At 40.9% G+C, this 25,201-nt stretch overlaps 1 protein-coding gene across 4 annotated transcripts in view; it reads left to right on the forward strand.

Moving 5' to 3' along the window:
• TRIM66 (tripartite motif containing 66) overlaps positions 1-25,201 on the forward strand; it is a 58,866-nt gene that overhangs the window by 14,313 nt on the left and 19,352 nt on the right. For all 4 annotated transcript variants that reach the window (XM_081840313.1, XM_081840312.1, XM_081840311.1 and 1 more), the window contains 9 exons: positions 2,553-2,657; positions 7,157-7,304; positions 8,801-8,933; positions 12,405-12,521; positions 13,880-13,994; positions 14,565-14,711; positions 16,618-16,735; positions 17,810-18,756; positions 19,329-19,475. In XM_081840313.1, coding sequence (XP_081696439.1) covers positions 2,649-2,657; positions 7,157-7,304; positions 8,801-8,933; positions 12,405-12,521; positions 13,880-13,994; positions 14,565-14,711; positions 16,618-16,735; positions 17,810-18,756; positions 19,329-19,475 — 1,881 coding nt within the window. In that variant the 5' untranslated portion in view covers positions 2,553-2,648. The remainder of the gene's footprint in view (positions 1-2,552; positions 2,658-7,156; positions 7,305-8,800; positions 8,934-12,404; positions 12,522-13,879; positions 13,995-14,564; positions 14,712-16,617; positions 16,736-17,809; positions 18,757-19,328; positions 19,476-25,201) is intronic.

Consider the following 25,201-nt stretch of genomic DNA (forward strand, 5'->3'; position numbering starts at 1 on the left):
GGGGCACTGAAAAAAACTGCCACCCTCCAAACATCTCTTGCATGGGCACACAGGGAAGGGGCTCAGAGGTTGGTTTCAGGGACCAAGTAGGCTCATATGGCAGAAAGAGGTCCTTAGCCATGCAGCTCTTTGTCAGTTAAAACCAGCAATTTGTGGTTATGATAAAAGGGACAATCACCATGGGTGGGATTCAGCTAGTGCACAAGAGCTTCTACTTGTATCACTGGGTTTCTCCTCCTCCTCCTCCTCCTCCTCCTCCTCCTCCTCCTCCTGTGCCCCACCAAATTTTGGGTTTGGGGGAGAACCACTAGAACAGTGTGCAGGGTGAGAAGAGGTGGGATTTTTCCATTTGGCAAAGTGAAATGCCTGCCCTAATGGAAGAGTTTCCTTAGAAGAGTTGCATTGAATTCCTTCATGTGTATGTTGCCCAGAGCTTGTTTTAGAAGAGCAGGATACAAATGTAATGAAATACTTTTTGTATTTGGAAAGAAGTCTAATAAAAGAGTGATCTAAAGCAGATTTCATTGTGCTAATATACAGGGGACTGAACAGAAAAACTGCTTTGCTGACAGCATCAACAAAAGATTGTCAGTATCGCCTTTTTTTTACCGGCAGAATCTTATAGGAATGTGCATTCAAGGACAATGAATGCTGAGTAACTGGAAAACATCCAAACCTTAGAGAATTACTGGCAGAAATCTAATTAATCATAAGAGTAATGGACAAGTTAATAGCTGAGTATTCTGCAGAGCATTCACATGAGAGAGACAGAGAGCACTTGTACAGTGATGACAACTTCATACGGAATTATATATGTGCATTTTTCTAGATACATAATTTTAAATAGGCTTACATAATTTAAACCTGAAAAATACGTCGCCCAAGGCAAAGAAGAACCAATCACAGGCAAATTTATTTATATAGGTCTGCAATTCTATTTTCACTTGAAATACAAAGGGGGGAAATTGATGTATTGAGTGATACAGTCACTTTGATCTTTGAGTAACTAGGCCCAAGTGGTTGTCAGAGTAACTACAAGTATGATTTTAAGAGCATAAGAAATGCCTTGTGTGGCTGAACTAGCAGTCCTTATAATACAGAATTCTTGCCCCCAACAGATGTTAGGCTGTGAAAACATTGCCAGCTTAAAATGCTACAACATTTTTCTTTTTCTCAACTCAGATTGAAGCTGTTATGGGGAAAGACATAAAAACGTAGTATATCATAAGAAACAACAGGATAGGTACAGGATTATGGTTAAAATTGTGTGTATACTGCTTCCCAAACCAGTGTTTTGAGTATATAAAATGCAAAATAAATGGGAGTGTGTACATAGCCTAAGTTAGCCATCCCCTGTTTGCCCTCAGCATATGATAATTGAAGGTATACTGCTCTAAACATGGAGGTTCAATTTCGATTTTTCAGAAGTTTCAGCAGAAAGCAAGAATGTAATTCTGTAACTCCTGGAGAACTTGGATTGACAAAGGCAAATATTCATTCGCAGTTCATCAATTTACCTTATTTCTACAATACACTGCAGTATTATAATTATCTCTTAAATCTATGTATTGAATTTATTTAGAATTACAGACTCGCCATACTGAAGGGTTCATGGTAGGTTTCAGACTACTGTAGTTTATGAAATCATCTCATCTGTGAAAAGCACTCAAACAAGTAAAGGTACCGTACTCTCTGGTCTGTCATTGCTCCCGTGATCAGTATAAAGCAAATACTAGTCCCATCCCCTGAGAATACTCTTACACGTCTCTGCTTATATGTAGCATCCTCAGATAGTAGGTGTGTCAGCACCAAAAGGAAGCAAGATGACGATCAGCTCTAGCTATTTCTAGCTGAATAACAAACCCTTGGGAGCCATTAACAGCATATGTTGTTGCCCCAGCTGAAAACAGCTTTGCACGAAAACACTCCATGATTTGCAGTGAATACAGCTGACCAAAGTGAGGGAGCATAATAACATGTGGAGCATTGGTTGATGTAACCTTGATAAATGAATATCATGGGGTGGCCATATTTTATCCATTACTGTGTATAACAGATGATGTTTTCCTTCTCTTATTTTTTAAAGCCCATAATTTTTAAACTACCGTATAATTGTAGGATAAAAGGTCACATTTCCTGAAGCAAAGTTTTGGTGAAATATACAACAGCAGAAGCCTGCCTTATTTAAAGCGAGACCACTGGTCTGTCTGCTTCTGCATTGTCTCCACTGCATTGTCTACATTGACTGGCAGTGTAAATATGAACCTCTCCAGGGTCTCAGATGGGAATCTTTCTCACCTGGGGATGCCAGGGATTGAACCTGGGACCATTGGCATGCAACGCACATGCTGTACCACTGAGCTCTGTCCCTTCTCCAATCTTCTGCATCACACATTGTGCATATTTAGAAATAGATACACAGTTCCATAGCCAGTCCCAGCCGAGTGGGTGTACCACTGTCATGCTTTGGTGTACATATTTTAAAACTCGTTTGTGAAATAGCAGTTTATTTTATTTCCTGAACTGTTCTTCTTTTCTACCTCTTTGCTTAGGTATCTTCTCATGTCCCATTTTCTTACACTTCAATTTACCAAGGAATGTAGCTGAACATTTATTTATTGGGGACTTCTGCTACAATAAACCAAGCCATGGCGAGGGTAAGTGGACAATATTCTGAAGCACGCCTGGTGGCCACAGAACCACATCAGGGGCAATAGACAATCAAGGTGTACTTAAGAGTACACCCATTGAAATAAATGGAGTAAAATGATGGAAGTCAATGGGTCTCCTGTGAATATGAGCCACTCCCTTGGCTTAACACTATTAGTTGTCACAAATAATGGTCATTCAGGTTAAGTACAGGCAGCGTAGCATTGATAGTGCAGAAGGCAATGATAGGATCCTCAGCTTCTGCGAAGTACTTCCTTCTCTGATTGTTTTATTTATTGAGTATTACATTTATATCTCATTTTCATCCCAAGGAACTTAAGGTGGCCTACTTGGTTCTCCCCCTCCATATTTTATCCTTGCAACAACCCAAGCTGAATGGAGTTTTGAATGTTATGTTTCGTGGCTGAGTAGCCTTTGGAACCCCAGTCTACCAAGTCGTAGTCTACTAACCCCACTATGCCATGTTTACTAAGCACCTAAAACACCAGGTGCTGTACACGTAAGCTTAAACGTAGACAAGGCCCAGTCTGCAGGCTTAAAATCAAATAAACAGGAAAGGAGGGGAAGAAGGTGGCAGCAGCAGGGCTGGTGGAGAAAATAAGGCAGACTTCCCCATTCTGCTTCCAGTTTAGATGCTGCAGAGGAAGCAGACACCTGGAAGCACCCTCAGGTGGCTATTAATGTAGGCAGATCAAGTTTCAAACCCAAGGGATTTATCTTATGGTAACTAACTGTTCCCTGTTTGATGACGCAATAGTTCCCCTAATGTTTCAGCACAGCCCATTATGTTGCACAAGGCTGGAGTGCAAATACGGTGAGAACGTTTGGGAGGCAGAAAGTTAATGAGGGAAAGCGGAGGGCTGGAGGGAGCAGCGAATTCCAGGCAAGGGGGTTCCTTTTGCTACAGAAGTGAGCATTGCAGTTTTCAGGATTCTTTGGGGGAAGCCATGTGTGGTGTGGATGTGATTTTAGATTATTGGTGCAGACTATTTCATACTCTTCAACCCTCCTGATTTGAGCAGGACATCCTGACTTCTGATTGGATCATGGAATGATCCCCATTTGGGAGTCTGGTGCTCTGGCGCGAGTCAGTGGGCTCACATCAGAGCACCGGACCAAAAGACGCTTGTTTTTAAGTCTTATGCAAGTCATCTGGCTCCCGCGAAAGCTTGGGAGCAAAAAACGAGCGTCCCAAGTTTGATCAGCAGCATGTTGGAGGGTATGCTATTTTAGCATGAAAACATTAGATAAGCATTTATGTGGCTGCTGCAGCTGAGGTTGCTTCCCTGCCTAGAATGTTCACCTTACAAAGAGTTTTACTGGTTGCTTTGAATCAATCTAAGTATATTCTTTGTAGCCAGCATGGAAAGGAAAAGGAAGGGGCAGCTTTGGGACTGCCAGCTGAAATCAAATACTGTGGTTTTGTGGGGCTACATTTGCCTTGAAGCCTAACGAGTCTGTAAAAAACATTTTTTTTTTAATCACAAGTGCCGCACAGGAATCACCAACAGAGAAGGAAAATATCTTCTGCAATTGCTTTATATTTGTTTTTGTTAAAGAAATAATACTGGTTCGCTGAAGACTTTGAAGTAAAGATAAAGCAGTACAGCCTAGAAACCAATTGCAGTCTTTGAAAAGTTAACAGAAAAGTAACTAGTGTGTGGCAAAGTGACCTATCTTAGTTTTCTACCTCAACGTCCCCTCTACTTTTTCTACACAGTGGGAAGTTCAGGCCAGGGTTGCCCTAATGGGATCCCTTTGCTTTGGAAGAGAGTATACTACAGAGACTTGTACTATCTTTGCAGTATTCTTGTTTATTTACACATTTACATGTTGAGGAGTATCAGAGTAACAAATATAGGCAGCTCCAGATTTCAACATTTCGGACACCCCCCAGTCCCGATATCAGCTCATTTCAAAAATTTAGTAATTCTGTAAAACAACCACTTGCTTCCAGCACTCTGCCACCCGGCTTGGAATTACAAGCAAACTTTTTAAAAATACATTGGAGTGTCTTGATTATTGAGAGCTAGTTTGATGTAGCATACAAATAAGGGTGTTTACTTGCCTGGAGTATTGTTTCTCAGTCTAATTTACTTGACTAGGTTATTGCAAAGATGAATGACATAAGAATTGGAAAGTGCAAAAATGTTGAAACAACTATCTGTCATCTAGTTGGCAAACTGGCAGATTACTGTAGACAGGAAAAGATTAAAACCTGGGTGTAGCTTGAGCCTCATAAAGATCGAATGCTGTTCAGTTTGGGAAGGAGCTACTGTATATCATTGGGTAGTGGCAATCGCCTCTAAATTTTGTGACTTGTCAGCACAAAAGCCAAAATGGGATGCGCAAACCAAATGCAAATATGGTCGCATAAATGCATCTGTTTTACAAACATAACTGCACTCAGTGCTAAATCTCATTTCATAATGTTGTTGCTTCACTTTTTCAAAACAGCTAGGAAAACACTTTTACTAGGAAAATGTCTCTATACTGAATCATAACTAATAATAATTACTAATACTAAAAAGTCTTAATAATGTCTTTACATGTGCAAACCATTCTGCATTGCAAAATTTGGACGTTAGGGTCCAAGGACTGTGAGGTAGAGTCAAAGGACGGGTCTAATTTCGGGATTTGTGAAAGTGCTTCCCATAAAAATGCCATTCAGGGAAAATGCAGTTCCAGTGTTCTTCACCCTGCCTTTGATGCTTGCTTGTTTCTCACTGTTATCTGTCCACATTAGCAACTATGTGCCACCTTTTCATTCCGTTGCAAAGGTGAGCCAAGGAAACCAGGAGGAAGCATAAAACTGGAAGGTCAGTTCCAGAAAACCATAGGGAAGATTCATATCTAAAAAGCACCTTGAAGACAAAAAGTAATAGCTGTAGTCTACTTAAAGCTAACTTTGCCTGGAACAGCCTGCAGCATCCCACCCCCCATGACCCTCTGGGGGGTTCATCATCCTAACAGAATTGCCTGGGAACAACAACAAAAATCTTGAGTCAGATTGATATAATGACATAGGTGCAGGGAGAGTGGCTTTAACCCTTTGCTCCTGCTATTGTCCTTATTAGAACTGGGGTCCCACATGACTGCTATCTGCAATAGGAGGAAAGCTTGTGGAAAGAGTCTTAATAGCAAAACATGCTGTATAGATTATGACATTGTGAAATAATAATATATGTAGTACATAAAAACATAAGAAGAGCCTGTTGAATCGGGCCCATAGCCCATCTAGTCCAGCATCCTTCTCTCACAGTGGCCAACCAGTTGCCTGTACGAAGCCTAAAAGCAGGATTCGAACACAAGGGCACTCTTCCCTCCTGTGGCTTTCAGAAGTACTGCTGCCTCCAGCTGTGGTGGCAGTGTACAAACAGTACGAAATAGCTGTAAGCATATACAGCTGATCAGTTATCATGGAACCCCATGTAGGGTATAAGGTAAATGGAATAACCAAAATGTTTATTGATATTTCATAACCCTGGAATTAAAAGTTGACAGGATGCCAGTCTACAGCCTGTTTTGCCTGTTGCCTTGTTCAGGAATCGCCACATGTTTAGTTAAGAGTGTTGTAGAATCAACACACACATCAAAAAATCAGATAGCACAACTAACCTTACACTAAGCTATGCAGCTGTGGTGTGCTTATAATAAACAGAGAATCAATAATTCCTATCCAAAATATCTACCCAGGAATATTATATGTATATGCCTGTCATTTTTTATGCTTCCTATCTTTCCAGTGAGTCACTAGTTCTTCATACATTTTTTTGGCAAGCCATAAGAAGCTTCTCAGCTTATATACAATTTTTCACAATTTGATGTTTGAGAGTGTTTTCCTTATCTGTGTACCAAAGATTAATTTGGCAAGGTCTCATCCGGGCCGAGCCTGCTATGTCTTTCCAAGAGGTACACCCATGGAAAATGCAAAGCGAAAGGGAAGAGCATGCCTTCAAATATATGCAGAATGCTTTCCCCTCGATGCTTTGTTAACAGTGTTTATCTGAACTGTTTGAACTCTGCTTTGTCGCTTTCCAAACATACTCTGTCTACTAGGGTATTCTCCCAGCCATCTGTTGTGTTCAGAGAGCTTTTCATACACAACTGCATGCCGCAAACAGATATTTGCGTGACAATTCTTTTTGTGTAATCAGGACTGTGGCTCAATGGTAGAGAATCTGCCTTGCATCCAGATGTCCACAGATTCAATCTCTGGTGTTTTATTGTGCTTTTATATATGTTGAAAGCTTCCCAGAGTGACTGGGGAGGGCAGGATATAGATTAAAAAAAATTATTATTATTTTCTGTACCTCAACATGCTTTTGACTTGCAAAAGTGTAAAAGATGTGCAATCTTTAAAAAGTCCAACTTCCACATTTGCATTAAGTTTAGACATCTCTGTGAGTTATTGGGAGGCACCCCAAATTTAAGTTTAGTTTTATTCAGGTCTAAGCTGTTGTTCTTGTTCTTATTATCATTGCAGAATTGCTCTGGATGTAAAGAGAAGAGGCCTGCACACAGTCTGTGTACTAACTGCAACAAGTGGCTATGCAGCTTGTGTACAGAAGAGCATGGGCATGGCAAGGAAACAGGAGACAATTTCTTGCCTATACCACTGAAGGGATGTTCAGGTAGAAATGTAATCTCATGCGGTTCTGTTTTTGCCAAACTTCACAGTGAAGTGCCACTTGCCCCCTTTAAACAGTTGACTTGTGTCACATGCCACCTGCACTGCTTGCTTTCTTGTTGCCTGCCATTCTGTTGTCACACCGGAGCATGCCAACAACCTTACATTTTTATGTATATAGGAAGAAAATGGCTGTTTTCCTTAGATCAAGGAGTTTACCAAGGGAAACTTACATCTGGGGAAAATATTTTTACAAATGCACTAGAAGGCAAAGTCAGTCCTCCAGCAATCTCTACCCCATTCCAGAGTCCTCTCAAGTTCCTCGGAAACTAAATGCAACACAGATAACATATTGGAATGTTTTCTCCACAGGCAAAGTAGTGGAGATTTGTGGAGAGCATCAGTAGCTTTAGTGTGTAGGTGTTTAAGGTCTTTACTTCTGAAGGAAGCTTCAGAAATCCCCTGGGGTTTTTTGCCCACCTTTGTTGAAATATTTTCTGGAATTAAGGTCCTCATCTTGTCTTCAGTATGCAAAATGAGACTGGGAGAATCTAGCTTTTCATTATTTGTTAATTTCGTTAATTTAAAATTCATGCAGTGATAAGCATAGAAGAAAGATGCCAGATAACTACATGTCCATCAAAAGAAAACATGGCACCAAAGTTAATGCATACCCTAATAAAATATGCAACACTGCTACATACAAGTGGCAGTTTAATAAAGTATGTAACAAGCTGTATTATACATTACATCTAGATGAGGCAAAAGCTGGTTGTGAATTTGAGGAAATGAAGTCGAGCAAGTCTTCGGAATGGGAACTTGGCTGGAAACTTGCCTTAAGAATGTAAATGACTTTCCCCTTAACTGTCCTAGGAGGCAGGCATGCCAGTAACAAAAAAGAAAAAGAAAAAGACCGTATTTATACTCAACTCCCATTAGTGCCTGGTAGTTTTCCTTTCTTTGAAGCTAGTAGTAAGTGATTGAATCAGAACAATCTCACAGGGACTAAGGGATCTGATGCATGTGCATATCAATATTTATTAGGCATGCTTCTTGGGGGAAAGGAAGATCACATACACCTACTGATTTGGGAAAACTTCGGAACTCAACGTATGTGCATTGTAGCATGAGGATGGATAAATACGTATAGTAGAACCTGAAGCATTTCATACAGAGCTTTGAGAACAGAATCGGTTAGTGGTTGAATTAAGCAAATTATACTCAGGATAGGTGATCTTCTTTCTGCTTTGCTGTTGACATTGTGCGCCAAAGAAACTCTGGTGTCGTGCTTAAAATAGATTAGGAAAATAAACTATAAATGCAAATTTGTTTATTTTGCATAAGAGTGCTCAGATTACATGCTCTATTCCAAACTCAATAAAATTACAAGAGAATAGGGGGAGAGCAGTAGAAGAATGACAGTAGGGCAAGAACTTAAGGCAAATGCCATGGCATTTTTGTATACCTCTGGAGTAATTTTGTATTAATCCTGCTTTCCAGGAGCTGATGGGGAAACAAGTGAATTTCCCTTGTTCTGCCCAATGCACAGTCAAGAGACACTCAAACTGTTTTGTGAGACCTGCGACGCCCTCACTTGCCGCTGCTGCCTTCTAACGGAGCACAAGGAACACAGGTACTAAATATTTATTGTCCTTTGTTCTTAGTCTAGTGCTACAAGGAAGAGCCTAGTGATTGAAAGGATAAGGTTGCCCCACTTTATTTTTTTATCACAATGTTTCTTCAGCTGTACAGAAGGTCACACATCCCACTATGCAATGTAAACTTCCACTATTTTCCCATGATGCACTTACCACACCATCCTGTCTTACCTAGAGGTAAGACCCAGTTCAGAATTGAAACCTTTCTTGGGAAAAGGTCTCATAGTACTCAGTGGAGGTAACTTCCAAATTAGTTTGGACAGGATTGGGCTGTGAGCACATTTTGTGTCCCATTTGAATACTATGAAAGTGGGAAAGAATTTGGAGGAAGAACGGAAAGTATAGGCCAGTGCAGGTTTTAGATTAATCTTTGGAGGTTATTTGGAGCAAAGCTAGGTTCGACTTCACATATGAAAATTAATGTGGTTTCCTCGGTTCTTCAGCACACACTTATGAAATCCTCATGTGTGCAATTAGTAGACATTTGTGATTATGAAGGGAAGGTGAAGCAGTCTGTGTAGCAGTTACAAATGATATTGTGATTTTTGATAGTTGTGGAATATATATGAATAATAAAAAACTAATGTGGTTCAGGAAACAGTTTTAGGAGAAGGCAGCTGTCAAATATGTACCCAGATTTGCACACATAATCTGGTAGTCCAGGCCTTGATTGGGTGGTACATGAATAATGATGCCAAGACAGTAGAAAAGCTGCTGAGGTCTTCTGGAAAGTTTTTGGTTGACTGGACCTTGGGCAGATCCACACCATACATTTAAAACACATCCCATACCTGTTTAAAGTGCATAACTTGCCCCAAATAATCCTGGGAAGTGTAGGTGCTGAGAATAGTAGCTCTGTGCGGGGAAAACTTCAGTTCCCAGGGTTCTTTGGGGAAGTCCATGTATTCTGGATGTGTATTGAATGTGCTTTAAATGTATGCTGTAGATCTGCCCTATCTTCAAACATACATATTTAACACTTCCTTTTTAAAAAAATAATATTTATTCAAAGTTTAAAAGTTACAAAATGAAAGAAAAAGGAAAAAGGAAAAATACACAATACAAAAAAAATACACCACCAACAAAAAAGAAAATACCCTCACTTGAAAAAAAAGGAAAAAGACCAGATTAAACCTTTGCATAACTTTCTTCCTTTACTTATTTCCTTGACTTCCTCACACCTCCCATTTTTGTATTCTAGTTCAAATCGTTATTTCTGCAAATCCTTCCAACCTTATTTTCATTTAAGTAATTTAATTTATTTTTTTAAAAACCACTTTTACTTTATCCAATCTTAACTCTCATCCAAACCTATATATCATTACTTATTCTTAAGACATTTCTCTAAGGTCGAAAAAAAAAAATTCCCTTCCATGAATTTCCCAACTCTTAAACAAAACAAAAAAGCAAGTTTATATTATATACCCTTTGAGTTCCCTATTTCCATTCCACCCATACCCCCTTCCCGGTTTCAGTCCCCAACATAAGTCCGTCAATCTCAAGAAGCCATCAGCCCGGAGATCTTACATCAGATGCTCTCAAGTCTCTCTCATGTCCCCTCTGCCAGTCTTTTTGATAGTCCTTAGTATTGAAAGCCAAATCTCGGGGAAGCTCCAACCCAACAGCATCCACCTTCCTTCCAGCCAATCCTCCGTACTTGAAAATAAGGCCTATGGGGTATTCCAAATCTTGTTTCATTCTCCTTTCAAATCCAAATGTCCCCAAAGCTCCAACTTCCACCTGAATCAAATTTGTAATCCTAGGGTCATCTGATCTCCACATAAGAAGATCTCTCCATCTTTCACTTTCCAATTTAGGCCAAACTTCCATCTTCAAAAGTTTATTTCCTCTTGTTACCATCATATCAGGCCTCAAATTGCAGCTCTCCTTTCGCATCTGCAGGGTTACGGCTCCCTCTTCCTTCTCTTCAGAGACAACATAATTCTCCTTCTCAAATTTCCCTGTTTGTTCAATTGAATAAAATTCCTGTGCCGAGTTCTTATCAAGTTCAATGATGGTATTCACTCTTGTGTCCAAAGTTGTAACATTTGTAGTCAAAACATCAATTTGACCTTGCAACTTTCCCAAGAGAAAAAATGCCCTATTCAGTTCCTCTCCAACAACCATTCTCTGCAATATCCCCAAACTCCCTCTAGGGGAATTTAAGTTTCTTTTCACTCCTTTCAGCACAGATCCAAAAGTCCAGTTAATTTGTATCAGTCCTTCCTTCTTTTCAAAAACAAGCTTGTAACAAATGTAGACAGCAGATACAAAGTCCTCTTTTTGCGTCTTGACAGCTAGCTTCCAAATAAAAGTTCTTAGAATGTCAATCTGTAGAATTAAAATCTTTTACAGAAAAAAGGAAAAAAAGACCTCTTCGCGACCTTAGTTGACAGGTTCTTTGCTTTAAGTTATTTACAGAAAGGGGAGGCGGACTTCCTGTTTGGACCTTCCCCGATCGTGCCGAATTTAAGAATATTTTTTTAAAAAATCCAATTTCCGTATTACTCACGGGTTGTTGTTTGAAATCCGAATGTCCACAAAAAGTCAGCGCTCTCCGGCAACGGCTGTGTGGCTTCACTCCGCAAAAATAGCGGTCGATTCGAGACACCGCGCCACTCACCCCGCGTCACTTCGGAGCCCCCGAAAAGGGGTTTCCGTGAGAGTGGGGGGGCGCTCTTGGTGTGAGCCGAATCCCACGTTCCCAGGCTTCCTCTGCCTGAGATTTTTGAAGGGTCTCCGCCTTCACCGCGGTGGCAAGACCCGATTTTGGCGGAGCGGGTTCATCTGAATCAGAGGAATTCCGCCATTGCTGATGGCGCTAACCCGGAAGTCCCCATATTTACCATACATTTAAAACACATCCCATACCTGTTTAAAGTGCATAACTTGCCCCAAATAATCCTGGGAAGTGTAGATGCTGAGAATAGTAGCTCTGTGCGGTGAAAACTTCAGTTCCCAGGGTTCTTTGGGGAAGTCCATGTATTTTGGATGTGTATTGAATGTGCTTTAAATGTATGCTGTAGATCTGCCCTATCTTCAAACATACATATTTAACACTTCCTGACTGCATCATGTGTGACTTCCATATGTGAAGGTGCCATCATGGGTCAAACACCAAAGACAAAGGTGTCTCCTCCTTTCAGGCACTTTGTTGTTCAGTGGAGGCAGTTTGCATATTTAGTGGTGTGTCATTTATGTGTTGAGTAGTCAAATCTAGACAGTACAAGTGATGTATGAACCTGCCCATATGGTCTGGTGCAGGGGTGGGGAACATGTTTTGGCCTGAGGATCATGTTCCCATATGGGCAATCTGTCAGGGGCCACATGCCAGAGGCACAAAACCTTCTTGCGCTGGATTTGAACTGAAGACTGCTCACTGTTAATTTATGAATTATTAGCAGAAGAATAAAAAACCACACAAAAGGCTTCTCTTCTTTTCCTAGGTTCAGGCATCTCCACGAAGCTTTACAAAACCAGAGAGCCATCCTGGAAAATGTGACGGCTAAAGTGGAAGAGAAGAAAAATGGGGTGCAAGTCTCAGCCAAACAGATTGAAGACAGGTAACTTTCAAGGACACATTCTAGGCAAGGAAGAACAGAGAGGGTGTGGCTGGGGACAGGATACAAACACTTTACAAGGAACAGAAAGAGAGACCTAGCCTGGATGGCAGCATTTGGCCTCAGACCTGATGTTCTCACAATAAGGCAGTCAGTGATGTTTTTGAAGGTGGCCTAAGTAGGGACATAACTGGGGCACATCATCTGAAGGAAAGGGGTGTGGCTTGCCTACTTGCTTCCCCTACCCCACCCCCACTTTTCTTTGATTCCATATCTGGAGTGATGAAGGGGAAAGTATGCAGAACTCTCTGACCCTCTTGGGCAGAAAAGTATGGGGTGTGTGCTTTTGCTGGAGGTAAACACTTCAAAGAGAGGAGATCTGACTACCATGCTGTCTTGTTCTAGGTATTCAGTAACATGTGGAAAGGTGGCCAGTTTGCCTAGCTGTGTTAGATGGGAGGGCAAACATCCTTTGGCATTTTGCTAAATTTACAGTCCAGTCTTGTGCAAGTTTGTTCAGAACTATGTTCTGTTCAGTGGATTGCTATCCTAAATTAGTAGCTTAGAATAATTAGTAGCTTAGAAAGATTGAGGGCACAAGGAGAAGGGGACAACAGAGGACGAGATGGTTGGACAGTGTTCTCGAAGCTACGAACATGAGCCTGACCAAACTGCGGGAGGCGGTGGAAGACAGGAGTGCCTGGCGTGCTCTGGTCCATGGGGTCACGAAGAGTCGGACACGACTAAACAACTAAACAACAACAACAACAACAACAACAACAACAGAATAATAGCTAGGTTATTCAGGGTTAGATACAGGAAAACTCAATTCAAATCTAAGCTCAAGTAATGCTTGGTGAGATATAAAGAATGCAATAATAAGTATGCCCAATAAGGAGTTGCCAATATTACAGCAGTTAAAAGGGTTTCTTTCTGTCTCCAATGATACAAGAATAGCCACACCAATTACCCTCAATGATAAAATGCTGAGAACTTCAGTCTGACAACTTAGTATACATATATAAAGGTTTTGCTATAATCTATTAATAATGAACTAGACAAATTGCTTTCTCAAGAAACCTGGCAAATTTGCTAAAATCAGACAGTGTTGACTTTTCACCCTGATTCAGCAAAACTCTTTTGGAAAGTCCTACGTTTGAATCCATGAAACATGTATTTTAAGTTAGCAGAAGTGCATGCAAGCTTAGAATCATGATATTAGCCAGATCATAGTACTAAGTGCTTTGAAAGATGCAAGCCGTATACACTAGTTGGCTTCCTGGTGCAATTGATAATGCATTCACAAACCTTCTCATATATGGGTACACACAGTGAAGTTGTCAATGGCTTCTTTTCTACAGATTGTTTGAAGTAAAGCACCTGCAAAGGAAAGTGGAAAACCAGATCAAAATGGCCAAGATGCTCCTGATCAGTGAAATAAATAAGAGAACGAATGTTCTACTTGAACAGCTAGAGGTAAGTAGGGTGGTTCTAACGTAGCTAAGGCAGATCATTACATGCAGACATAAAAACAACAATTTATTTATGGGGCGAACTCAAAGGTCAAGAAATGCACGGGGTGAGAAAACCTGAAAGGGGGAGTCCTTCCTCAGCTGATGTGGGAATGTCTGGTAATGAATAGGGTGCTTTGGAAGATGGGCAGCTGGGCAAGAGATTTGGAAAGAGCACAGCTAGATGTCCATAGTGCCTACAGTACCAGTGGGACTGCCTATATCAGGAGTGGGGAAAGTTTTTCAGCCTGAGAGCTGCATTCTCTCATGGGCAATCTCACATGCCAGTGGTGAGTGAGGTCAGAGGCAAAAGTGGGAAGGACTAATGGCAACATTGAGCGGAGCAACAAATTGAGTCTTATCTTTCTACAGTAGGCTATATTCCACCCATGCAAAAGCAAAAGTTTTCTGACTTTTCTTAGATGTTTCTGACACCGACACACGTTTCTCCATCTTTCATCCAAGCAAGCAAGAGGCATCATCACAGGTCCAATGCCTATGATGAGTAGTTTCTTTTGTTTCTGACTCTTGACAGAGAATCACCAGTGAAAGGAAGCAGAAACTGGAACAACAACTTCAGGGCATCATGGTGTTAAACAGGCAATTTGAACACGTGCAGAACTTTCTCAGCTGGGCAGTGTGCAGTAAAAACAGTGTTCCATTCCTCTTCAGTAAGGAGCTGGTAAGTCTAAATGCTCACTGCAATCCCAAAATGCAAAAAAGGAAGGGAAGGGAGAAAACCAAGTCCCCAAAGAAGCTAATGGGAAAAATTCATGAACTCTTCTACTGTACTGGTGGCTCTAGACTTTTAAGAGTACTTCTAGGTCTTCCAGAAGCTGAAGCAAAAAGGAGGTTGGCAAGCGACTCCATTAAAAAGTTAATTCTGCATTAGTGGGAATCTTTGTGGTGGCTTCTGCTAGGGCAGTGCATTAGTTGAATATGGCCTAATATGTTTAGAAACTTCTGTTTTGAGTGGAAATACACAGATTAAAGTGGAAATGGAACAGTTGAATTATGGGCAAACAAATGCAAAAGTGGCATGGTCTGGAAGTTTATTGATTTGCCCATCCCTAGTCCTTATATAGATTGAGACTGCTTTTCATGCTAAAACATGGTGCTAATCACCCACACAACCAGTCATCTGGAAGCATATATAGTGCATATACAGTGCATAGGATGTTTTCTTGTGATCAGCATGGGACTTTAGTGCTGACCCAGAAGCATAGGAAATGGAACAAGATCCAGTGCCTTTCCCCTCCATGCTAACACAGTCATTCACATAACGCCTACCTCATTCATGATTTACAGTAGCTTCCCGATACTTTCATCAAGAGTGGGACAGGATATGGAACTGGTGTGAACTGAAGATACAGCACAATAATGATGCATTTATGTATTTAAGTATGTATTAATTACCTGTCTTCCGAAGAGGCAACCAAGACAATGTAAGGCAACATGAACTAAAAATCTGCATTAATATGGTAGGAGCTAAAGCAAATAATGAAAATACAAAAGGTACACATGTGTACTGTAAAGAGTAAATGCCCATAACAAATAATTAGACCCCCTAAACTAGCCCTGTGTAGTGCAGATTTGGTTGTCTTATGAACGCAGACTTACTTCTGAGTAAATATGCATAGGATTCCATTTTGCTGAATCAGTAGTATTCCAGATGAGATTAGTGTGAAAGAGAGATCCTATGCTCACAGTGGAGTTTCTGGATATGGCTTTAGGTTGCTCTCTATGTGCAGTACTTTATTGGGAAAAACACATATAAAAATATCGTTTGTAATTATGGGAGAAAGATTGTGAGACAGTAAGGATTTGCTTACACAGTAAAGTATTGTGGATTGTTATCTCAGCCTTGTTTCATACATCAGCAACTTATCAATTATTTATTTTATTTAGAGAATTAATAAACCACTAGATCAAAAGAAATTTCCCAAGTGGTGTACAGATAGAATTATAAATAAAAACACGGATAAAGTCATATACCAGTTAAAAACAAGTGTACATAGAATCACCACCATCTTTAAAAACAAAGATAAAAATCAATGACTTTAAAAGAAAAATCATTAACTAAATCATATATCTGCCACAACAAAGGTGCTGCCTTACTAAAGGAATGACTCCTCACAAATGTGGAACATACATTATGTGGCACTTGCAAAAGTGCCAGTTTTGCAGAAGCATACTTCTTGTTCACTATTTCAGGCTATTTGCTGGTCTCCATAGCAATCTGAGTAACTTTACTCTCCACTGAAGTTTGCATAGCAGACATTACATTCCTGCTGTTGTCTGCATGCAAAATCATTTCTCCTGCAGTGATGGACAACTGGCATAGGAGTTCCTGATTTCAACATGAATTCCTTTTCTTTCATTAGTTCACTTTAGCTAGGAGATTCTTGCCTTGAAAATGTAAGCAAATCGAAAAGCGAAATGAAATAAAAGGATAACTGAATGGGCAAGTAAGCAATAATGGAAAATGGAAATGTAGGGTCATTTAAAGTTATAAGTCATAATCAGCTGTGATTGATAAAGCATTGATCATCATTAACTCTAACAGTAATTTTTTTATTTGTTACCAGATTGTGTTTCAGATCCAGCGTTTACTAGAAACAAACTGTAATACTGATGCAGGTCCTCCTTGGAAGGTCAGATTCACATGGGACCCATCTTTCTGGACTAAACAACTGTCCAATTTAGGTAAAAAAAGTATACAATGTTAGGTTTCCTTTGAGTTCATTAGATGAAAATATGTGTGTGTGTGTATTATCAGTATTGATGTTAATTTTTCCACTGCTACCACTGTGACAATTCTTTGTAAGTCACAATATGTCACCCAAAAGCTGCTACAAGGTGAGTCAAAAGGGTGCGTGCGGAAAAAGGCCAAGTTGTGAGTTATACCCCTATGCGAGTGACATAGGCGCCACTATTTTGCTTTGGTGGCATAAGAATGAAAACACGCTCACACACATGCATATCCATACATAAATAACCATGCCAGAATCAAAGACCTGATTGAAAGTAGGGGAATAATGTTGATGTAGTCCTTTCCATATCTGGAGAAACATTTTTTTTTGGGGGGGGGGGACCAAAAGGCAGCCATGTAGTATACACCCACCTACACGCTGAAATAGCTACTGTTGAAATAATCTCACAAGCCCTTCTGAAATTAAAAGATTGCTTACAGCATGGGTAGGCAAACTAAGGCCTGGGGGCCGGATCTGGCCCAATCGTCTTCTAAATCTGGCCTGCGGATGATCCGGGAATCAGTGTGTTCTTACATGAGTAGATTGTGTGCTTTTATTTAAAATGCATCTCTGGATTATTTGTGCGGCATAGGAATTTGTTTTAATTTTTTTTTCAAAATATAGTCCCGCCCCCCACAAGGTCTGAGGGACAGTGGAGCCGGCCCTCTGCTGAAAAAGTTTGCTGACCCCTGGCTTACAGTGTCTTTATGGAAGTGCTACAAATGACAATTTGGGAAAAAGTCATACATCCCCCTTTGGGCTGGCTATTATCTCACCAGTCCTCTACTTTTAACAGGGCTTAAAACAACAACAATTCACTATATGCCTCCATTTGATACTCAGACACTAGGAGATAATGCAAAAGGTGCGATTCTGTGGAAGTATTTCTGAAGAAGGTTTCCCCTGAAGGAAGATTTGATAGCCTGTTTCTAGCACATGTTGACCCCCTCCTGGTGGGTGGGTGGGTGTTTTTCTCCCTTTTGCTGGTGCATCCTTCCCGTTTTTATTTCTTCCTTGCTTTCTGCAGGCCACTTGTCAATGGAGGGGGGACCAATCCATCACTCAGAAGTGCCATCCTATGGAAGTATGCAAGGAATGCAGCCCTCCTTGTATCATCATCACGGACACCATTCGCCAGCACCACAGCATGACTCTCTCAACAACCAGTCCCACCAGTTTCAGCCTCCTGTTCATTGCCCTACCCCTGTGTGCTGCACCCATTGCCTTAACATCCCACACATGAATAAAGGACAGCTTCCTCATCAAACCATGAGCCATGCTCATTCCTTCCGACAGCCTCCTGAGATGCAGCACCACCAGCAGCATTTCCCTCTGCAGTATAGCCAGCAGCAGCACGAAAGAGAACAGAGGTGCACCTCTCGACCCGTGAAAACACTGCAGCCTTGTGCCGAGCAGAAATCTCACCAGGAGCACGATAGCTTATCTGCCAGGATGGGAAAGCATTCCCAAGAGCAGCCGTTGCAACAGGCAGCACATCCCATTTATCCCCTTCCCCTGCATGATGGTCAACAAGGCCAGGCTGGACATTCCCAGCAGCTGCCTGCGCAATCTGCTCTGCACAGTCCGACAGTGCAAGTTCAGCTTGGTCCTCTCCAGAAGCTAAAGCTGAATCACTTGCAACAGCAGCAGCAGCAGCAGCAGCAGCAGCAGCAGGAACAGCCACCCTTGCCGCCACCGCCGCCACTGTCACCACAGCAGTCGTCTACGACAGGTCAGAACGAGAAGGCTCACGAACAAGTGCTACAGCAGAGTTTGGACATTATGCACCACCAGTTTGAACTGGAGGAAATGAAGAAAGATCTGGAGCTTCTCCTCCAGGCTCAGCAACCGAGCCTGCAAGTGAATCAGGCCAAGCAGCCTCAGCATGTTCAGCAAACAATTGTGGGGCAAATAAACTACATTGTGAGGCAGCCGACGGCAGTTCATCAGCAAAGCCAGGATGAAGCCCAGCAGGTGAGTTTGCTAGGTCTGTCATTTTCTTTTTTTGGTCTCTAGCTGTTTAAATGCCCTAACCAAAACTTGGTACCAAATAGGCTCCAATGCAGATAGGTTAGCACAGATTTAAAGCCAGTAATTGTTAATAAATGGGCTGACACCTGTGAACTCAGTAGGCTCTTCCAGGCTTCACTATTTTTAGGTGGGATTCGATAACACGCTGGCAAATTCTGGTTGCCCAATTAAAGTTGATTTGGAGCTCTTCTGCAAAAGATTGGACTTTTTGCAGTAAAGAAAGTGATGAGGAAATGCACTGGGGAGTGTGAGAACTCTTGCTTTGACACAGTGTCGTCTAATTTCACTGCAAACAAATCCGATTGAATGTTAACTAATGGGCAACATCAACTACCGGTAATCTCCCTGCAAACAAATTAGGAGGGTGGCTCAGTCTACAGATCATCTGGAAATGATCCCTGTATGTACAATTAAAATAAGGGTGTTCCATCAAAAGGATTTTTCATATTACGACTCATTTCCTAACTGATCTTGTTGCTATTAATGAATCTGTGCTGATTATTCCCTTATCACAGGTTGGTGAAGATTCCACTGATTCAGAAGGTCAAAAACCAGCACTTCCTCTTGATAGAAACATGATTCCACCCATGTCACAGCCACTGGAAGATGCTATTGTCAGTATTCACTCCCCAGAGAGTACTTTGTTGAATCCAGTCAGAAAGGTACACAGAGCTTCTTCTTTTCTTTTTTTAAACATAAGAGAAAATGTTTCGGTAGCTCTATATGGCTTCTTTGAAGACTACTTCTCTCTTTCAGCACTTTGACAAGAATGAAGGTCAAGAGTGAAATTTCATCTTTGTAGGGGAGATTGTTCTCTGTAGAAACCCATATCCTTGGAACACAGTGAATGTGTCCATACAAGTGCTTAAATTGCCCTTGAGACTCTCATGTTATTTCTATACCTGTTTCATAGTTGTTAATATAGAAAAGAATAGAAGAAAGGCATTTGTAATGCAAATGTACATTTTTACATTTTGGGGCAATGTACATTGTACGTTTGCACTATAAACTGATTGAAAAATCACATAAAGCCTTGAGTGGAAATTTCGATGGGAGTTTTTCATGAATTCTGATTTGTTGATCTCCAGGCAATGCTGCAAAAGACATATTTTTAGGGCTGCTTTGTTCCTGACATTTCTTTTCTACACAAGAATGGAGGGAAATCCCAATGTTCACAATTATTTGAACACCCTATTTAGGTGTTCAAAAATAAGCAGCAATAATTGCATGACGGAGGGAATAGGGGGAATTCACTCAGTTCATCCACAGTCTTGTTCCTTGCATCGGCCTCCTCTTAATGCTGTCGAAATGCTGGGGCAGCCTGTCAAATGTTCATAGGTAGTTGGAGCCCAAAGGTGGCAGTTATGTATTTGTTTGAACATTTATAATCCACACTTTAGTAAAATATATAAAGGAGGCTCAGAACATATACAACACAATAATATCAGTCTATAAATATCTATAAAACACAATAAAAAACTTCACTGAAACATCAGTAGATACTGGTTGGCTAAAAAGAGAAATTCATATTGTGAAGACCTGTCTAAACAGTACAGTTTTCAGACCTCTAAAAGAAGATAGGGACCGTTCCTCCCGAACCTCTACACAGCACAGGGCCTGACCTGCCAAGCTAAAGGCTTAATTCCTAGTGAAGGCTCCAGGGCATGGGGAACCACCAGAAGTACTTCATAAGAGATCAGATGGTGCTTTGGGCATGAGTTGTTTAGGGCTTTGTCAGTTAACACGTGTGTAGGATCATGGGAGGTTGCACCTATGGTGAAGGTGAGCAACCTGTGGCCTACCTAAGTTCATTCAGGTGCCACAGAGGGGAAGAACAGGTGGAAAATGGGTGGCAAAGAGAGAGAGAGAAAATGAGTGATAGAGGTAGCGCCCCTCTCACTTTTCACTCTGGCCTTGCATACTGCTAGCATCTAGCCTCCGACAAATTACTGACAAATTGATATTGTTATAATTTGGCTATTATTGGGGGGAATATTGGAAAACTAATAAAAATTTATCTGGCCCAGCCCCACCCCAAAAAACGCAGAGGTAATGTGGCCCTTAGCAGAAGAAAGGTTCCTATCCCCAACATTAGCAATAGCTGAGTGGTAGAGCACATGATTTGCATGCAGGCAGTTACAGGTTGTGTTTGTAGGTTATCCAGTTAAGAGGATGAGCTGTAGGTGATAAGAAAGACCTGCCTGAGACTTTGGAAAGCTGCTGCCAGTCAGTGTACATAATACTAGTCTACACTAGATGGACCTGGTGTAAGCCAGCTTTCTAAGGCCCAGGCACATGGCTTGTTAGGGCAGGTACCTCTGAGGTTCCTCTGCAGCTGGTAAACAAACCTGCTGAGGAGGGCAACTGAGGTGCAAATTAACCCCTCTTCCTTCAATCTCAGGTGGTGGTGCTAATAACCATACAGGTAAAATAGACATACTTATGATCTACTCTATGCATATTTAGATTTTCTAAATTTAAAAAGGAACATTTCTTGATACCCAAAAGGGTTTTGTTTTCTGAGAACAGAGAGAGAGAAATAAACTCAGTACATATTGCAGCTACTACCCAGTGTAATGTCTTGACTGTAGCTCCATGTATTACAGACTGGGAGCATGCTTCATCATATAGGCAATATTAAATACTGAAAATGTGCTTGCTTAAGTTGGTAGCTTTTGACCACCTCCTCTGAGGACCTTTTGCCCAACAGCCACTTGATCTGGTCACTTCTGGTCAGTAAGAAATGCTTCCAAAATGATAAGACAAGGTTATTTTTACAAAAGTTGACAATTATTCTTTTTAGGACATAAATGACTAGATAGATGTGAAAAGGCATGCAGCTAGTAAATATTTTAACTGGCCAGTAACTTCAGTGGAGTTGTTTAGTGGAATAATAGTGCTTTGGCCTGGCTAGTTCCTGAATGGAACACTCTTCAGCCTCCCATATACACAACCCTGAATCCTATGGGAAAAGAGCAGGATACAAATAAACACAAATAAACAGCCCCATCTACTTTGACCTCAAGACCCTTGTCTTGCTATAGTGTCACAGCACTGTCATTGCTTGGTGCCAAAATTAGGCAAGTGCTGATTGAAGAAGTGATGTGGGGGTTGTAACTATAACGGGGGAAAGACCAAATTTCCTTTTGGTTCAAAGTAAAAGACCGGTTGTATCTTTGAGGGTAATTTAACTTTCATTTTACATTACCATTTTGCTTGTACATAACTGTTTAGTTGTTTCTCCACAATTTCCAGGAACTTATGTACGGGTATTTTGATTAAATGGTCTGTAATTTGAGTCATAAGATGCAATGCCATTTGCATAATCCACATGCCATTTATATGAGTTCTAATTGTTTGTTGTCTACCGTAGATAAGGCCTGTTTGCTTAGGCCGCATTTAAGAACATAGGAATTGTATAGGCTAGCATTCTGTATCTGATATTGGCCAATCATCTGCCTAGAAACTGAAATGAAGGATAAAGATAACTGGGCATTCCCTGTTCCCAACTCTGAACCACCAATTTACAAGGGGATTAATTTTAGCTATGATGGCTGATACAGTCATACCTCAGGTTACAGACACTTCAGGTTGTGCGCTTTCGGGTTGCGCACCGCGCCGATCCCGGAAGTACCGGAACGGGTTACTTCTGGGTTTCAGTGCTCATGCATGCACAGAAGTGCTGAATCGCACTTTGCGCATGTTCAGAAGGGCTGAATCACGACCCATGTGTGCGCAGACACAGTGCTGTGGGTTGCGAATGCTGTGGGTTGCGAACGTGCCTCCCGCACAGATCACATTTGCAACCCGAGCATCCACTGTATTTGAATAATTTTAGTACAAGTACCTTCTATTTAAGAATTTGGAAGTCCTTGCTGAGCCAAAGCCAAAAAAACCAGGATTTTTTATACCAGATTGCAGACAGTCCCCAAGTTCTTCAGAGTTTTTGGAGCAGCTTGCAAGGTGGTATAGGGGCTATAACCAGAAGGGATCACGTGAGGAGCCTTATGATGTGTATGGTTCCTCTGTATGGTCCCTTGGATCCAGGCTACAGTCTTTTGTCATAGAAACCAGGCAATCAGTAGAATAAGAAGGTTGTATACAAATTACACATATTTGCATAAAATTCTGATAGCAAGGCCTTTGAAACTTCTGTGACTACTTTAGAGTAGTAAGATATTGTTTGTGGGTGGAAGAAAAGATGGATGATTGAAACAGGGAAAGGACTCAGCTGTAACTGCCTCTTACTGCTCAATATCCTTAATCAATCAGGACTCGAAGAACTTTACAGCTGTCTTAACTGACAGAATGGACAACATTATCACTCAGTACATCCACTCTGATCAAATGGAATTCATCCCATGATGACACCTGGTGGACAAAGTGTTACATGGGCTTGATGTTGCATACAAGGCAAGACACATTTTGAACATCTTATCCCCCAACACTAAGAAAGCTTTTGATTGTATCGAATGGCTATGCCTCAAGTATTTCCTTCTCGAGATGAATTCCAGTCCTAATTCCTCCAGGGACATTCAGGCATTATCAACATCCTTAGGGGCTGTGTCTGTAGACAACCTGGACTTCTATCATACTCATCTCAAAAGAGAACTAGATCTGGCTGTCTGTTGCTATATATCTTGACAATGGAACCCTTAGCCTGTGCTCTGTGGATGAACAAAATGATCCAAGTGTAACTAAACACAGCATAAAGCGGTGATTATCTCTGATAACATCTCAGCAGCTCAAATTACATCTCGTAACCAGTGTGAGCTTGACACATTTGAAAAAGCATCTGGATAAAAAGCCAACTGTCAGAAGTCTGATATGATAAATATAAACTTGACCTATAAAACTATTTTGTGCAGCCCACTAAGCCATGGCATCACCTTGGGATCTTTCTGTCATCCTTCTGTCTACCTATTATACATTCTACTACCAACCACTTTCTAATCAGCTTTACAAATGCATGCAAAAATGGTATTCTGACTTCTTATGGCTCACCAGGACAGCAGTTGTGTGAATGAATGAATGTCTAGAATCCTCCCTCCCCAAACAATTGCACTTTATCTGTCACCACCAAGTCTTAAGTGACTGAAGCAATTTCACATTTAATAGACCTTAAAAAAAGTTTGACAGTTCCAGCCCTGGACTTTATATTTTGCTGCAGCTCTCCTATATGGTTGCATCATCAGTGGACACAAATACAACAACATGCTACCAGAAACTATACACAGGATGCCTTGATCTGTTCATTGGATCCGTTGAAGAGGGAATCACATTTTTGCCTGATCGTCTTTTTCTGTATCATTCTGATTTAATCAGTTCAAACAACCTTATGGACTTCTCTTCCTGGAAAAGAAGAAAGATACATTGGATGACAGACTTAACATGTTGAAGAAAACTCCAAGGAACATTAAAAGAAAGTTGATTCACCATAGCTTTCTGTACAGTGGTGCAGTTAAATCATTTTGCACCCTAGACTTAATTATCTTATGGGGGTGGGATCATTTTAAATGATAATATGCATTACTTCACTTGCTGCATTTGTGGGTCTTCCTGTTCCTTCTGCTGAGTGGGGCCCTAATGGCCCCACTATTCCAATATGCCACTCTGCAAATATGCTACTTTCTCAGACAACCATAATTCAAGCAGAATCCTTGAACCTCACTAGCATCATTAGAATCCTATTTAAATGTCACAGTGCTCTCCTCCTTAGCTCTTACCATCTACCTGTTCCTTCTGACCCTTCTTCTGAAGGAGATGCTTTTGTAGTTGGAGGTTTGTAAAGGATATGCCCAGATTGGAGGTTTGTAAAGGATCTGCCCAGATTTAGATTGGCAAGGCACCTGTGCCTCATTTTTGTAGCATAAATATAAAGAAAACTCAGTTTAAAGATCTTAAGAGAAAGTGCATAACTGCAGCAAAGTTCCACTTAATCCATTTGAACTATAGTCAGTTTGTCTAGTACGGCTGTGTCCAAACTAGGACCTTTAAACACATTTTGTGGTTGCTGAACTCTTCTACTAATTAATTGCAGAATTCTTTCAGGAGTTTATCCATCCTCAAGCAAATTATGACCTTGTAACTATACTTCTTAACAACACAATTGTGGTTTTCTCTGCAACAGCTGAAACAACAGAACTATCTGAGAAGTGATGATTATGTGTAAACTTTGTCAACAGATGCTGCAGGCTAGAGATAGAGTCTAGAAAAAGAAGATTGTTGTTCTTATGGTGTATGTGCCAGATGGCCATCTTACTGTTACCAAATGCAAAAACATTTACATCCCTCTCCTCTCTGATGTTTTGGCTGCTTGCACCTCATTTTTCAGTTTGCCAACTTAGCTTGACAAACACTCTCTTTTCTTAGAGTTCATTGATTGTCT

This window comes from Podarcis erhardii (genome assembly GCF_964252035.2).
Source record: "Podarcis erhardii genome assembly, chromosome: 1".
Lineage (NCBI taxonomy): Eukaryota > Metazoa > Chordata > Lepidosauria > Squamata > Lacertidae > Podarcis > Podarcis erhardii.